Raw genomic sequence first — 15,267 nt, 5'->3', positions numbered from 1 at the left:
AAATTTGTATATGAGATGATCAGACTATATATATGGGAATGATGAATCTCAATTCTAGAAGAAAGACAGGCATTTTGACACAGTTCAGTATTTCAATTGAGAATTGGGAGGCAGTTTGAAGTGGACAGGCTGACAAGTTGTCGAAGAGCCCGTCCAGCACCGCTCACACAGACAGGTAGGACACTTGTGGCCCAAGCGCTTCATGGTCTACTTGGCAGCCTTGCGTGCAGTCCAGTGCAGTGCGCAGTGTTGGAATTGAAGGATCCAGGTTCACGGTTGCTTGACTGACTGGCGCGTCTTCCAAGATTTCATTTCTCCTGCCACTAATCATCCTCAATTAATACTTCGAGCTGCCTTACCTTCTCCAATCATCAAGCAACCATCAGCTCTGTTTTGCCCTCATCACCAGGGAGAAGCACGACAAACCCCTACCTCGAGTTCTCGTCGTCGCCCTCGTCCTCTCGCAATGGCTCCCGCAGCGTCCTGTAAGTTCAAGCTCTCCACAATTCTTGTCAGTGCCGGTAGCTTTCGCCCTGCGACTGACTCCATCATCCACCCACCCATCGGTCCATCCCTCCGTCGGCGGCTGACCCCATCGCCCCAAATTCCTCCCATGCCTTGTCGTCCTCGCCGTCTTGATGCGCACAGCCAAACACCCTCAGCCTGTGCTATATTATGGTGTCCAACAAAGCCAAGATGGGTCGTAGAGCTGACAATGCTGATCCCCTAGCTGTGCCTCCGCCCTTGCCTCCCTCGGTGGAGGAGGCCTATCGCCGCAAGTGCCTGCAGCTCAAGCAACGGACCATGGAAGTCGAGGAGGCCAACGATGCCGCACGACTACGCCTTACCAGACTGCAGCGCCAGGTCGAGAAGCTCCGTATCGAGCGCGCCTTCCTCCTCGAGCAGATCGCCAAGCGAACCAGCGCCAACGTCGAGGATTCTGAAGGCAGCCCCAGTCCACCACCAACCGTACGTGACGGCCCTTCACCCTCACCCATACCGTCGTCTCTATCCATACGCCCTGCTGGATCCCGGCGACAAAACCCATCATCATCATCAGCGCGCTTTGGAATTGGTTCATCAGGTGCTGACCTAGACCTGCAACAACAGCCCCAGGAGAAGCCTCTGCGAAGCAAGCGGGGCCACCGAAAGCCCTCCGTCATCGCCAACCTGGACTCCAATGGCCCCCCTCCCACCTTTATCAACCAGGCCATCCAGCCCCCCTCGCCGAGCTCTGACGCCTACTCCCACACAAACCCCGAGGCCAGCCAGAAGGACCCGTCACAGCGCGCTAATGGCGTCGGCAAGCCGCCCAAGAAGCCCAACAGCGCCTTTGACCTCTACTGCCGCGACCAGCGCCCGACCCTGGCCTCAAAGGGCGAGGACGTCAACGTCGATGAGGAGCTCGCCCGCGGTTGGAAGGAGCTTCCCGAAGACCAGCGCGATGAGTACAAGTCTCAGGAGACCAAAGCCGTTTCCAAGTACGAGAAGGAGAAGGATGCTTATGCGAATGACAAGGCAAAAGCCGAGGAGGCAGCAGAGGCCGAGGCCGAGGCCGAGGATGAAGCTGAAGCCGAAGCTGAAGCAGAAGCTGAGGCCGAAGCAGAGGCGGAGGCAGAGGCAGAGGCAGAGGCCGAAGCAGAGGAAACTGCCAAAAAGGCGAAACAGCCCCCAGAATCCCAAGGCGACGGGACGCCTGCTCGAGATGAGGACGTAGAGATGCAGACCGACGACACACCGGCTGCTGAGGACTAGGTTCGCTCCTCAGAGGAATCGGAAGAGGAATGACAGGGGTCATATCCGGCTCACAGGTCATCTCAAAGCAAAGCGTGATGATACAGACAGTGGCTGCGATGCCATTCACCGCAACATCGTCGGTCCCGTTGCTCGAAGCATCTGGACGCCATAGCTGGGGGCCGGGGCATGCAGACGGTCGCATCGCTAATGGTCGTCCCACAAGTCGAACTTTCCATTCAGAGCGAGCATCCACTCCAAGCATGTTAGATTGCTTCGCAAGCCGGCTATGAGTGTAATGCCGTATATGGCAGCGAATTTGCGCGAGACATTCATCAGCGACGTACCGCGTTGGTGCTAGAGGAGGTTCCAGAAAAATCACACTCCATGGGCGGATGAGCTCAGTCGCAAATAGTCGGCCTGTTGCGGCCAGTACTGGAGAGGAGGTGGGAGAGCGGGTGTGTTGGTGAGAATGTGAAGGCAGTATGGGATGACTTTTTCACATTATCAATCTTTGTTTTTGCCAGGTACACCTACGGATCATAGCCTCATGAAGCAGCGGTATGAGTTAATACCTTTGGGCCGTTGAAAGGGGCTCCGGGGGAGAGGGCCCGGGGTTGGTTTGATATTCACTCTTAACAGGGATGGGAGATGGCCGGTGGGAGGACTTCTGCAGTCCATGGGCTCTTCTAAATAATGCAATGTTGTTAAAACGCGAGTACGCCCCCGTGGAAGCCTTGCCACACATGTATCCGTTCAGTTCGCTGTCGTAGGTCATGCTTTTTACGGTATGAAGATATTAGCTAGGGATACCTTGACACGCTGAGCCTTTTTCACGAATACATACATGTGTGTATACTACAGATATACATATATGCAGGTATCTCAACCAAGGAGCTATACACGATGGGGCATCGAAGACCCATATGATTCTCATACGCCACGGTGGGACGAACTTCAAGCATGTGTGGTGCCTGTTTAACCTACCCCATTGCCCAAGACCACAGGACATCCCGATCAACACAGAGAAAAAAGAGGTTTGCGTTTTGTGGGATTCGTTTTTCTCTTTTTCCAAAGCCGTGAAGCCCCTTCCTTCGTTTCTATAACTCCGCTTGCCACATGCGCCTCTGCATTGAGGCCGGGCGCCTGTTTGTTTGCCCGCCTGGCCTTCGTTCCTGTGCTGTTGTCCCGCGCTGCCAGGAGCCGTTGATCCATTGGCGCTGGCGAGCCTTTCGCCTCCACCCCCTCTGACCGAACTTTTTCCTGATTTTTTTTTTCAATGACGTTCTAGCTCATATAGGAGGCGGCTTGGATATCGGCCTCACCGCGACACACATGCTGTTGGCTGATCTCATGGGCATTATCACTCCTCAGCTTTTCATCCGCCGTGGAGACGATGTCGCTGATGGGGCCTTGCGGCTGGGGTGCCCCGGGTTGATGAGAGCTTGGATTCATCGTCTCAGTGAGAAGCCAGTCGCGCCTTCTTCTGAGAGCAACCTCCTCCCTAGTCATTCCGCTGTTGCTGCACTTGTTTTGGATCCAGGATGATATCCTAAAGTATGGGACCCCTTGGCTTCAATGCGCTCTCCTTGAACAACTCTTCACCCTGGATGGGCAGCCTGACGCCGCCCGCCGTCCCCCTGTACGGCCTAGCGCCTTCATGTGGTTTGCCGCTGTGTGGTCTAATCGACCCAATACATATCTACAACAATGTTTATTGCAGCCACCAGGATCTCGGCTGCGATGAGGACGATGACTGAGATGGGTCAGGCGTTAGTGAGTGATGAGGAAGAGACCTAAAGGTATGTTGCAAATGAGCCGGGCACTTACCAATCCACTCCAGCTTCTCACCGTGGCCGTGGCTCAGCTGGTCCTTGAGCACCGCCAGCAGGTCGCCCACGACGTCCATGCGGTCCGTCAGGACCTTGACGCGCTGGTCCATCTCCAGGTACTTGCGCACGGCCTGGTAGACGGGCTCGAGCTGGGGCTCGACCCAGAAGAGCTCCGGGGTGTCGAGGATGGAGCCGCCCAGGTGGATGTTGAGCTTGAGGATGAAGAGCTCGCCGATCTGCATGTGGATCTGCTTCCGGGTCAGGGCGATCTTGCCCGTCAGCGCGATCTCGGTCGGGATGTCCTTGCAGGCGTCGATGGTCGAGTCCATCAGCTCCTCGAACAGTGAGGTCTTGGTGCTCTGCGCCAGGGCGTGCGCGATGGCCAGCTTGACCTTGTAGTTGTTCTTGTCCCTCAGCGCGATGAAGTCGTTGTATATCCGCGCCGAGTACTCTCTGGTATAGTAGAAGTTGAAGTACTCGACCTCGACGTCGTCCGGCGCCAGCTTCTCGAGCTCGAACTTGGCTATCTCCTTAAGAAAGCGCTGTTCTTGTGCCAGGGTCATGCCCCATACTACCGTCACGCCGTACTCAAACAGGAACACCTCGGAGGTGTGAACCTCAATATCAAAGTCGGCAGCCTCAATCATGGCGCTCTCGTCCCCTCTTTCCGCGGCGAAGGGGTCCCGTTGGGTCTCATAGTCCTGGTTCTCCTGCCTTAAGTCGATCAGGTCCTGGGTCAATGGGTATCCTGCTTCCGAGGCCGCGGCGGTGGCGTACTCCCCAGTCGAGTGCCTCCTCTCGTATGGATGTACTGGATTTGAATGTATCGTCTGTTGCTGTAGGCCCACCTCGGCCTGTTTGCTGCTGTAACTAAACGGTGAATATATGCACTCGTCGATCAATTTTGGATTTGCACCCTTCGCCTTGCCCCGGGGGCCCTTGAGAAACCTCATCAGCCCGTCCATGTCGTACTTGTTCGCCGTGCAGTAGGCCGTGACCCTCGGCAGCCGGCTCCTGTCTGCCTTGCCCAGGCGCGCTGCGTCCCGCCGGGCGGTAGGGTCTTTGATGCGCGTGTACTGGGCGTAGACGTCGCGGCCGCTCTCCTCGTCGGGGCCGTCCTCGTCGGGCTCGGGGTTGGGGAGGAGCTTGAGCTTCTGTGCGTTCTTTGTTGACCTCTGAGGGCCGATCTTGGCGCCGGGCATGATCATAGCAGTAGGGCCGCCTGCGCTGTGCCTCCTTCGCAGCTTGGAGTTGAGGGCGCTGAGCACAGGACCTGACGGCCCGACTCCTGCTGCTGCCGCCGCCGAGGAACCTGAGGCCGAGGCGGCATTGTCGCCTGGGGAGCTTCGAGGTCGTGATCCATAGTCTTGGGCTTCGGCCTCGATCGTTCTGGTGACGGGGTTGGGATTGAAGGTGACGCTTCGGCTTGCTTTGGGCCTGGCCTCTGCCACGGGCAGGAGCGGCGAGCTCTCTGTTGTTACTGCGGACATTCTAGGAAATCAAGAAGCACGAGGTCGCTTAATGATGTGCTGCTCTCTGCGAGGGTCCGTCGGAGGACATGGGGGAGAGGGCAGGCTCAGGATGAGGCCCAGCAAGAGGGAAAGATTGGAAGAGAAGAGCGGCTCCAGGCTGTGCTGTGTGTGGTGCAATGACGTCCACGGGCCGCTCAGTAAGGTCGAAATTCAGCAGCAGCGGGAGCCTAATTGAAGTCGACGGCGCCAAACTGTGGAGAAGCTGATCCCTGCTGTCTGCAGGTCTGACGAACGCCTAAAAAGAGACCCCTTGCCCTGAATCACACCCACTAGAGTGAACATTCACATACTGCACTAGAATACCTGGTCGTTTGTTCAACGTTCTCGAAGCGGAACGTTCCAAGATTTTCCCGACGACCGCCGTCGTACTGGTTCCACGTGCCACTCTCAGCGGCGTGCTATGAGCCCCAATGGCTCTGAAGGCAATTGACGGACAGGATAAATCAAAGCCCAGCGATATCTTTGGCCAAGCCATATTCCTGCACCATCCTCAACTGCAAATTAGCTCCGAGTGCGATTCAGCATCAACATGACAGCACGGCAACACAAACACAGACGCACAAAGGATTCTTATACTTGCCGACACCCGATGTCCCGTGAGCGCGTATCACGTATCATTTCTGCCTTCCAAGATGGTTTCTCCATCTCAGTCCACATGGTAAATCGATTGCGTGACCACATAGATCAATAGCACCTGACGCTGCATGACCAGAGATCCAACTGCACAAGGCACAAGGGCAGTGGTATTTTCGTATGTATATATTTATTGATTCTGACGCATGTAAATGTCTTGGCACCCAGTTCATGTTCTCACCACGCAGAGTATATGTGGAGATGTATGATCGAAATGAATCAAGCAGAAAGAAAAGACGGCAGTGGTGGGGGTTTTCTTTGTTGAGGAAAGGGAATAAGATGAACGTCAACCCAGCTTTGCCGTACTCCTTGAACATATAAATAAGAAGGTTTTCTGGGAGACAGTGCCTTCGTTTTGCATCCATCCACGTGCGATGGATAGTTCAAATATTGCCGTTGGTCCTTGACAGCAGCCACTAGCATAGGCTCCTCTCTAGCCATGCTTCAGCTAAATTGTAATGATCGGGCACATTTACAATATGATCTTCATAACAGTTGAACTGAAGTACGGTCTGTGTGGACAAACAGTGTGAACCTCCTAAAACGTGTCACGGAAGTCAACCTCGTCCAATGCCAAGAGGGAACTGGAAGCACAGAGAAACATCTGCTTCAGCCACATCTAGTACTGCAAAGGTTCAACAAAGTACTTTAATACGGATAAGTATACCAGGAAAGGACGCATGGCACTAAAGGTATCGCTGAACCAAAAGACACAACATGCAAGCCGTCACTCGTTTTCAGTCTGTTCCTCTTGTCCCCGCGATGCCCTTGATCTAGGTCAACACCGACTCCGTCTGGATCTTAAATCCGACACCGTCCAGCCTGTCCACGAACCGCTGCCCAAGACATGCTGGGGTGAAGACTCCACCGCCACCGAGGTCAACATCATCCTCTAGCACAGTGAGTGCGGCTTGGGCGAGGAGAACCCCGGTCACTTGGAGAATCGTCAGCCATCAGTCAACAGGAGAACTAAAAAGGGGGTCCACACTCACATTCGTACATGCTGCCGAAGTAAGTAGCCCGGCAGTACGCCTGCTTCCCAACCGGCCTGTCGGTGTCCGGTGCAGCCACGCCGCGGAACTCGATCTCGTCCTTCTTGGCCTGCTCCTTGTCCGGGCCGTCGCCCTGCTTGTACACGAGCCTCCTGACCACCCACCGCAGCGGGGGCAGCACCGCGAGCAGGAACCCGGAGAGCGCGATGCCCCAGTGCACGAGCACGCCCGACAGCCAGTTGCGCGTGCGCATGTGCTCGCTGAAGTCGAAGTTGGGCCCGTACGCCTCGGCTCCCCCCTTGGTCCCTCCGGCCTGCGAGAGGAGGCCCCACGTCCGCCCGATGATCGCCCTGTCCGTGTCCGCGGCGAGGGACGTGGTCAGCCTGCCTAGGTTCGGCACCGTGCGCAGACCTGTCAGCCTCGTCTTGATGGAGGGCTTGGGGCGCGAGGTGGCGGTTGGGTTTGGCACGGGGGAGAGCGCGTATGGCCGGAAGGCGTCGGTGATCTCCTTTAGGGGAAAGGTATCAAAGAAGCCCAGAAGGGAGGCCAGGGTCCCGCCCGAGGGTGCCGAACTGTTGGTGCTGTGAGTCGGAAATGTCTTTGCGCAGACAGGACGGGGTTTTGGAGTATCACTCACTTCAGCTTGTGGCAGGACAAGATCACCTCGCGCGTCTTGGCTGCAAGTTCGGTGCGGTTGTGCTTGGCGAGGGACCAGACGACAAGGTCCGCCGGGGCAGACTCGACGCCGATCTCTGGGAAGAGCATGCTGCCTGTCTGCTTTGCGACCCTCTCGTACTTCTTGATCATGCGAGCCAGAAAGGGCACCTCGCCCGTGACGTCGAAGTAGTGTGTGCCATTCTCGGCACAGGCTTTGAAGGCCTGGGTCAGGTTAGCATCCACACCTGTGCTTTGGGGGTATCACTGCTTCAGCCCACTTACATGCTCTCCATGCTGTCCGTACGGTCCAACAGTTGTGATCAAGACGAACGTCTTCTTGGCCAGCGCGCTGAGGTCATCACCGTTCAAGCCGCACGTCTCAATTTCTACAGTTCAAGTCAGCAATTGGGTACAGATGCTAGCCCAGTGATGCGAGGGTGTATAGAGTGTCCATGAAGGCTGGGAATTACTCACCAGGTTGTCGACGATCCGGGTTCAACAGCTTGAGCTCGTCAGCGAGCTTCTGCAGCTTCTCCCGGGAACGACCAGCAATGGCCCATTTGAGATCCGTGGGCAGGTGCTCGGTAATGTGCTCCGCGGTGTATTTCCCTGTGTAGCCTGCTCGAGTCTGTCAGTCATTCAGGTCTCGAGTGATTTGAGGAAGCATGGTCAACAAACCGGTCGCTCCAAAGACCACCAGGTCGTACGTCCGCCCATGCTGCTTGAATCCCATTTCGAGCACCTGTGGTGTGGCAGCGGAGATGTATCAGGTCAAGTATGTGATGTCTGCCAAGATGCACAGTGTATCTACCTGGGTTTTGGATCGATTTAACTCTGAGAGCGCAACGGATGAATTTGTAGACTAGAATTATTCGATGGCTTTACTTCTAGGAACTTGAGTGTCATAAGAAGGGCGGGATCCTCACTGGATATGTACTGGGGAAAAGTGAGTGATCCTTTGCGAATACGTTTTACAATGTCTCCTGTCCTTTGCTGCAATCGAGTTACACTAGTGATGTCAAGCAAGCTGGGCCAAACTGCCTCGGCTCAGCAGTCTCCCTGTCCTCGCTCCATGTGGGCTGATACTGCACCCGGGTGTGCCGCCAACATGAATCCAGCACATACTGTGGCAGTTCTAGGAAGGCCAAGTAAGCCGAAAAGTACGGAATGGAAAGACGGTCGAATGCTCTCGATTACTGGGAAAGGTGATGTAGGAGCGACAACAGCTCATAGTGAAAGCTTGTCTGCAGCCACGTCCCGGTCAGCAACACCCAGCTGCCAGGGTGGCCGCCAGCCGGGAGCAGCCGGCACGGCAATGACGCCCCCACTAGCGAAAATGCACCCCCGGTCGTTCCTGCCTCAGGCATTTGCAAATTTTCCTAGCTGCCCACAGAACCGACTTGCACTCTCCTAGGAAATTCAGCGACAACAGCCAAAGGAGACCTACGACTTCGTCCTCGGAAGCCACTTCTCGCACCACGTAAAGTCGACTTCAAACCCCAGACAAAATGGCCAAGGTAAGCGGCTTCGATTGAATTAATGTATTTTGGTCTCACACAGCTAACGCGATGTGATTGCAGCGAACCAAGAAGGTCGGAGGTACGTTTCGCGAAATTCCCACGATTCCCTTCTCACACAGCCCAAACGAGCGATGGTCGAGCACGACGCATGAAGCACGCGGCACGCAGTATATAACGGACCGTCGGAAATTACAACGATAGCGATCAATACACCAAGACTGTCGACGACGTGGGCCTGGATCACTGCGGGGAGAATGACGTGCGAGGGGACCAAATTTGAGCCCAGGAAATGGGAAACAACTCACGCTGTCGCCGCCGCTGGATTGCTTTGACGCTCGATCATCGCTCACACGACTGCCTCGCCGGGAATCATTACATGAATACAGAATGAAGGACTGACAAACAACTCGCAGTTACCGGCAAGTACGGCACAAGGTACGGACAGCTCAACCATTCCTCATAGATGCCACCACTCCCGCCCGTCGCCTCCTGCACCAGTCGGCGAGACCCAGGCAGTCCAGCAGAGCGCACCCGAGATCCATGGCCTCCAACCGACTCGCATCCTGCACACCCGGGATATCAAGAAGGAGAGTTGCATGGGTCGAGGGGCTCTGCTGCTACCGCGCGGCACCACAATGAAGTGTGGTTCTCATATTGTGGCAACGGCCAGCTGACAGCAATGCTTAAAGATACGGTGCTTCCCTCCGTAAGTCCGTCAAGAAGATGGAAATCACCCAGCACGCCCGATACGTCTGCACCTTCTGTGGAAAGACCACCGTCAAGCGTCACTCTGTCGGTATCTGGGACTGCAAGTCTTGCAAGCGCACCGTCGCGTAAGTGGAACCCCTCAACCCCCTGGGACGTCGGATCACGTCACTGCCATGGGCATACGTTCGGGCGATGTTAGCTGGAAGATGGGGCTGACATGGATAACAGCGGTGGTGCTTACACTGTCGCCACACCCGCTGCCGCCGCCATGCGATCAACGCTCCGACGTCTGCGCGAGATCGCTGAGGTGTAAGGGCTGGTTTCGCAAGACGACGTAGGACAGGGTGGAAGGTGTTTCATGGCTTTGCTTTTCATCACATTTCCGGGTGTTAGGGAACAAAAGGTCTTCTCTCAGCAAAGGTTATACGAGCATCGACCACGGTTGTGAGGATGGCCTCGACGGAATTTGGAACGAGGCGAGGGATCAGATAATGACAATTGATTCCATCATGAACAACTCTTTCGGAACGCCGAACCCGGAAGTGTGATGGTGGAGGACGGTGCAGCCGATTCTTGGATGTGCAAACGGGTCGACTGGGTCACTGGGGTCGGTCAGTGGTCGGGCAGCGCTGCACAAAGGCGTGTTCCAAGAACGCGATCGGCCTAGCCAAATGAAGCACGCGGAGTTGACGAATTGTCGTTTTCTGTTCCGTGTCTCTTTTTCACCCTCCCGCTTCGATCAGGCGGGATCGCCATAGCCGCGACGCCTCGCTCTGCCTGTCCTGTCTGCCTGGGCCATACCACCCAGAATTTGCAATCGCAGCCACGTCGCTCTAAGCTGTCGGTGCCTGGGACTCCCGGGTGGGCTGTAGACATATCCTCCCCTTCCTACCTAGGAGAAAGCGCACGTCATGTCCCCCCCCTCTCCCCCTTTGTCTAATTATGACCAACCTACCGGAACTGGGTCACGGGGACGGGCATATCACACATTCATCTGCTACTCATTCAAATTCGGTGAGCCTCGAGGGAGTGCGTCATCCCGCCCCACGACCTTGGGCTGTGTGTGCGTGTATGTATGCGTATGTGTGTGAGTGTGGACGTGCGCCCGGGCCCTGGTCCGGACATCCTCGTGATCTTGGGTCTTCACCCGCTGTGAGTTCTGGGACTTGCACAGGGTCCTCCTCTTGCATGGTAGATACGGCACGGCACGGTACGGAACGGTGCTGTTCGCACTCCCGTGGGTAGTGCAGACGTGAATGCCTGAACAGGGCGTAGATAGCTTCTCGTGCCTGGCTTGGTCATGACGAACATTCCAGGTCAGGTTGAGCTGGGGGAGAGGAAGGGTCTTCCACCCCGGGCCCAAGGGTTGAGAAGGGTATTGGTGGTACAGCATTGTAGTCACCCCAATGCGTGTTCAGGGCGATCACTTCACATCATCCACGCTGGAGCCTACAGCATCCTGACCGTGGGCGGACAGCTGTCTTCTGATTCAGCAGAAATTAAGGCATCATGGGCCATGGGTGGGTATATTATTAGCCTTCCGATGTCGTGAGTGATTTGGTTCTACTCGAGCGAGGCCGAGTTTCTCCATTGTTGCAAATCATTATGGTCGACGTTCCCCACCGTCAGAGTTAGAGTTAGACAGACAAGTTGTTGGGCAGGGCCAGGCGGCTCCTTCTCAAAGCAGCTCCGTCATCTCTTCGCGCTGGCGGGCAATGGTGCCCTCAAGGTTCTCTCTATCTCCATCTCTATCTCGCTTTCTGTCCTCCTCCTCTCCCTCTCGTTCTCGGTGTAGGCGAGTGAGACAAGACTTGCGGCACGAACTATCTAATCGACTCCACCACCCTGGTCATACATACTACTGTACATAGACAAGATCGGTCACCAGCTTTGGTCAGGACCCAGCGACCCGGGAACCTTTCCCCAAAAAGAACACGAAGAAGGGACGGAGCATTTAGACCAGAGCCAAGTGAGTTGAGTGAGTACATCCGATCAGGTGGTGTGCTCAGCTTCCCCCCCCCTCCCTGACCCCAAAGAGAACACGCAGAAAGAGCTATCTACCCTGCGTACCCGATCCCGTGGGCAATGCCCATCATCATTGGGCGCTAGAGGCTCCCGAGGCTCTTAGGTAAGTTGGCAGCCCAGAATCCGCCCGCCCCAGGTAGCAGCCGACCTTTCTCCAACTGCGCATATCCCCCTTCCCCCGTCCTTTCCTCTCTCTTTTCCCGCCCCAATCTTGGAAAGTTAGCCTGGAATCCGACCGATCCCACTGACAAGCCCACCCAGAAACCCCAAGGCCCTGCAAGCAAGCAAGCAACGCCCAGCCGCCCGCCCGCCCACTCGACCACCGGCACCCATCAGTGGATAGCTGACAACCGCCTACGACCGACTTACGACTGGCGCCCCTCAAGGAATCAACCCCCCCAATCCTTTTTTCAAAGAACGGTTTTCATGCCTTCTTCAGCCCATCACCTTGTCGGAATCCCTTTCTTGATTCAAAGTTAAAAATACTGTAATGGCAGACCAGTGCATCGTCTGTCTGGAAAACCTGGACAGTGCAGTCCCTCTTCCGCAATTGCAGCGGCAGTTGGAGGATGATGATCATGGCGGCGGCGACCCTGCGGCGGGTGGTGGTGGTGGTGCTGCACCAGCAGCAGCAGCCAAGAGCACCACCACCTCTGACGTCTCCCTGGCAGACCTGCCAGTGGCGGTAGCCGGAGCCACCCTCACTTTGTCTGCGAACGGCAAGGACAAAACACCAGAAACAACAGATCCGACCACCGAAAAAGATGATGCCGATGCCAACGATAACAATATTGCAATCATCCAGGTCTGCGGCCACATCCTGCACGACTCATGCCTCAAGGCGTGGACCGTCAAGGCCAATAGCTGCCCCATTTGCCGCCAGACCTTCCACAACGTCCAGGTCTACGACCAGATTGGAGGTGAGTTGCTCTTCACAACTCCACCCACCCTGAATATATTTGTTCACTTTCGAAAAACAAAAGCTGACATTTTGCATTCGGACAGGAACTCTCTTGAGCTCTTACGAAGTCGAAGACAAGAAACAAGTTGCCGAGTTCGACCCCCTTGCCTGGCTCGACGAGAACCCAGAGGAAGAGGATGAACAAGTCACACCCTGCCCGGTCTGCAACACGGCAGAAAATGAAGAAGTCCTCCTACTTTGTGACGGGTGTGATACGCCATATCACACCCACTGCATCGGCCTGGAAGACGTCCCAGACGGCTCCTGGTTCTGCATGGAGTGTGCTCACCAGCTCGGCCAGGCCATAGAGGAGTCTCTCCCAGCCTTTGCCCGGGCACCTGGCCGCAGAAACCGCCGCACTGGCTTCTTCCCCCGCACCCGCGGCAGCATGCGGAATGAGAGGAACAGAGGCCGTACCGACGGCTGGCTCGGTGCGTGGGGCGAGGTGTCGGGCCACATTCTTGGCGGCTCCGGTATCGACGTCGACTTCCACGAGGCAGACGATGATCTTGCCGAGTACCGAAGATCACAGCAGCTTCGGGACAGGGAGAGGCGCGAGTGGCAGCGCTGGCAGCAACGACTCAGCATAGCGAGCCGACTCGGAGCGCGAGACGTCTTTGCTCGCAACATTCAGGGTGTGGTGGAGCAGCAGGTTGCACCGCCGCAGCCCGCACCAGTGCCTCCGCGCGAGGAGACCCGGGAGGAACGCCTGGCCTGGAGTGCCATGGAGAGGGCTCGAGATGCCACTCCAAATGGTCGGAAGAGGAAGAGTCGATCCACCACGGCATCTCCACAAGAGCCAGCCCCAGAACCTGAACGTCGGCTCAAGCGTCCGCGAACCAGGCGGAATCCACTGCAAACTGAGGCTGGGCCATCGAGGGCAGGTTCAGCGGCTTCCAGCAGCAATAACAACAACACCATCACCACCACCAACAACAACAACAATCAGCGAGAGGTAAACGGAGGTCCTGTGGAGGCTCGCTCCCCACCCGCGACAGAAGGGCAGCCGACTTTTCTTTCATCACTCTTGCGAGAGGTCGAGATGACAGTTCCGAATGACGACGACACAATCCGTGGTCTCTTCGGAGTCCCGCAATCAGTCGACCCATCGTCACCAGTCAGCTCACCGTCAGCATCGGCTCGTAACAGCCCCCGAGCACTATCACTCACGCCCCCACCGCAGCCCCCTCAAAACGGAGCTTTCAGGTCGGCCTCGCGGTCACCTGTCTTGTCCTTGAGCTCGCACATCGAGCCACTGTACCCGCCAGCGAACTACTCACCAACGAGATCGAACGGGGAGAGCAGCGACTCGGACAGTCGACCAAACAACGGGTATCGGAATGGGTCGCCGGAGCTGAGACAGCCTCGCCCGCGACGGCAGCACGAGATCCGGCTGCCCCGCGCGGAGGACACATCGCCGACGCGGCAGCCGCTTCCGCTAGAAGTCAAAGAAAACATCAGCCGAGTTGTGCGCAACGCACTCAAGCCACACTGGAACGTCGACCGCTCCAAGCGCACACTGTCGTCCGACCAATACGCGACCATCAATCGCAAGGTGTCCCACAGAATTTACGAAGAGGTGTTGGACCCATCGGCGGTTGATGACGAGGCCAAGCGGGCGTGGGAGAGGATAGCAACCAAAGAGGTGGCCCGCGCGGTGGCCGAACTCAAGACCTGACTGACGATTACGACTTGGAGGGACAGCATGACGGTGCCTCGGCGAGGGCAGTATGGACGGTACGGCGTTTCACGGACTCGAGCGATCTCTGGAAAGATACCCTGGACACCTTAACGGCACATGGCGTTCCTGTTGATCGGCTTCTGACGGGGCCGCAATTTTCTTGTTTGTGGCAGTCGGGGAAACATCATTTTTGACAGGATTTCATTCTTCTTAGCAACCCAGTCGGCCTTGCGCAGGTCCTGCGAGGACGCGGATGGAGTGCATCGTGTCGCGTCTCGAGGGCTCGCATGTAAATGGGCCATCGCGGATTGGTAGATAAGGTAGTTTCTTGCTTGGATGGACATTGTTCCCATGATTTGACCGGCCGTTTGTGATGCATGCATCCCGATGATACGGTTTCGCGCGCATGTGGCTCGTTGGACGCATTTCTCGGCATTCACGTGTGAGCGCAGCCTCACCTCTAGATTGGTGAAGGCAATCCATTTAAAATCTGCGCGCTGTCTGATTTAGCATAACGTCAGCACTGGTAGCAACAAGAGCCCATCTCGAATCGATAATTGCGATTGAGGTGGGCGCTGGAATCAATGGCGAAGGCTTCTTCGTCGTTTCTGGTTTCTCGTTTCATGCGCTGGGCGACACTTCACGATCGGGGTGCTCCCTCGTAGTAAGCAGCCCCGGGGGCGGGCTCAGTTTCCTGCAGCGCGGCCCCTGTCGGTAATAAGCGATGTTTCTGGAATGTGACAACCATCTATCTAACGGTCCCCAGTGAGGATTTGACGAAAGGTGCCGCTAGCGAAAAAAGGGTTGTTCTGGGGGGTTTACTCTCGGCACGGTATAAATGACAAGACGTCCTGGGAGTGGGAACAGGCCTTGGGATAAGGATTCGTGCCTGGAGAAAGGAAAGAGGGAAGAAGAACAGTAAGAAGGCGGCCGTGGGCAGAGATTTTTGAAGTACACTGCGGAAAGAAGGGGACCCACTGTTACTGAGGCCC

The 15,267-nt window shown here is 56.2% G+C and overlaps 5 protein-coding genes across 5 annotated transcripts; 3 read left to right on the top strand and 2 right to left on the bottom strand.

Moving 5' to 3' along the window:
• Nucleotides 1-466: 466 nt before the first annotated feature.
• INS49_005639 (uncharacterized protein) lies at nucleotides 467-1,755 on the top strand (the record flags this gene model as incomplete). Its single annotated transcript, XM_043166418.1, has 3 exons — nucleotides 467-485; nucleotides 731-969; nucleotides 1,111-1,755. The coding sequence occupies 3 exons, from the start codon at nucleotides 467-469 to the stop codon at nucleotides 1,753-1,755; spliced, it is 903 nt and encodes a 300-aa protein (XP_043016979.1).
• Nucleotides 1,756-3,416: 1,661 nt separating this feature from the next.
• Nucleotides 3,417-5,056, bottom strand: INS49_005638 (uncharacterized protein; the record flags this gene model as incomplete). Its single annotated transcript, XM_043166417.1, has 2 exons — nucleotides 3,417-3,490; nucleotides 3,565-5,056. 2 exons carry the CDS (start codon nucleotides 5,054-5,056, stop codon nucleotides 3,417-3,419), a joined length of 1,566 nt encoding a protein of 521 aa, XP_043016978.1.
• A 1,448-nt stretch (nucleotides 5,057-6,504) lies between these two features.
• INS49_005637 (uncharacterized protein) lies at nucleotides 6,505-8,113 on the bottom strand (the record flags this gene model as incomplete). The annotated part of the gene is made up of 6 exons (XM_043166416.1): nucleotides 6,505-6,641; nucleotides 6,724-7,295; nucleotides 7,361-7,602; nucleotides 7,663-7,766; nucleotides 7,855-7,998; nucleotides 8,059-8,113. 6 exons carry the CDS (start codon nucleotides 8,111-8,113, stop codon nucleotides 6,505-6,507), a joined length of 1,254 nt encoding a protein of 417 aa, XP_043016977.1.
• Nucleotides 8,114-8,888: 775 nt separating this feature from the next.
• INS49_005636 (uncharacterized protein) lies at nucleotides 8,889-9,921 on the top strand (the record flags this gene model as incomplete). The annotated part of the gene is made up of 5 exons (XM_043166415.1): nucleotides 8,889-8,897; nucleotides 8,961-8,979; nucleotides 9,314-9,335; nucleotides 9,590-9,733; nucleotides 9,837-9,921. The coding sequence occupies 5 exons, from the start codon at nucleotides 8,889-8,891 to the stop codon at nucleotides 9,919-9,921; spliced, it is 279 nt and encodes a 92-aa protein (XP_043016976.1).
• Nucleotides 9,922-12,123: 2,202 nt separating this feature from the next.
• Nucleotides 12,124-14,272, top strand: INS49_005635 (uncharacterized protein; the record flags this gene model as incomplete). The annotated part of the gene is made up of 2 exons (XM_043166414.1): nucleotides 12,124-12,553; nucleotides 12,639-14,272. 2 exons carry the CDS (start codon nucleotides 12,124-12,126, stop codon nucleotides 14,270-14,272), a joined length of 2,064 nt encoding a protein of 687 aa, XP_043016975.1.
• Between the last annotated feature and the right edge of the window lie 995 nt (nucleotides 14,273-15,267).

Source organism: Diaporthe citri, assembly GCF_014595645.1.
Source record: "Diaporthe citri strain NFHF-8-4 chromosome Unknown scaffold_19, whole genome shotgun sequence".
Lineage (NCBI taxonomy): Eukaryota > Fungi > Ascomycota > Sordariomycetes > Diaporthales > Diaporthaceae > Diaporthe > Diaporthe citri.
This window is presented reverse-complemented; position numbering and strand designations above follow the sequence as displayed.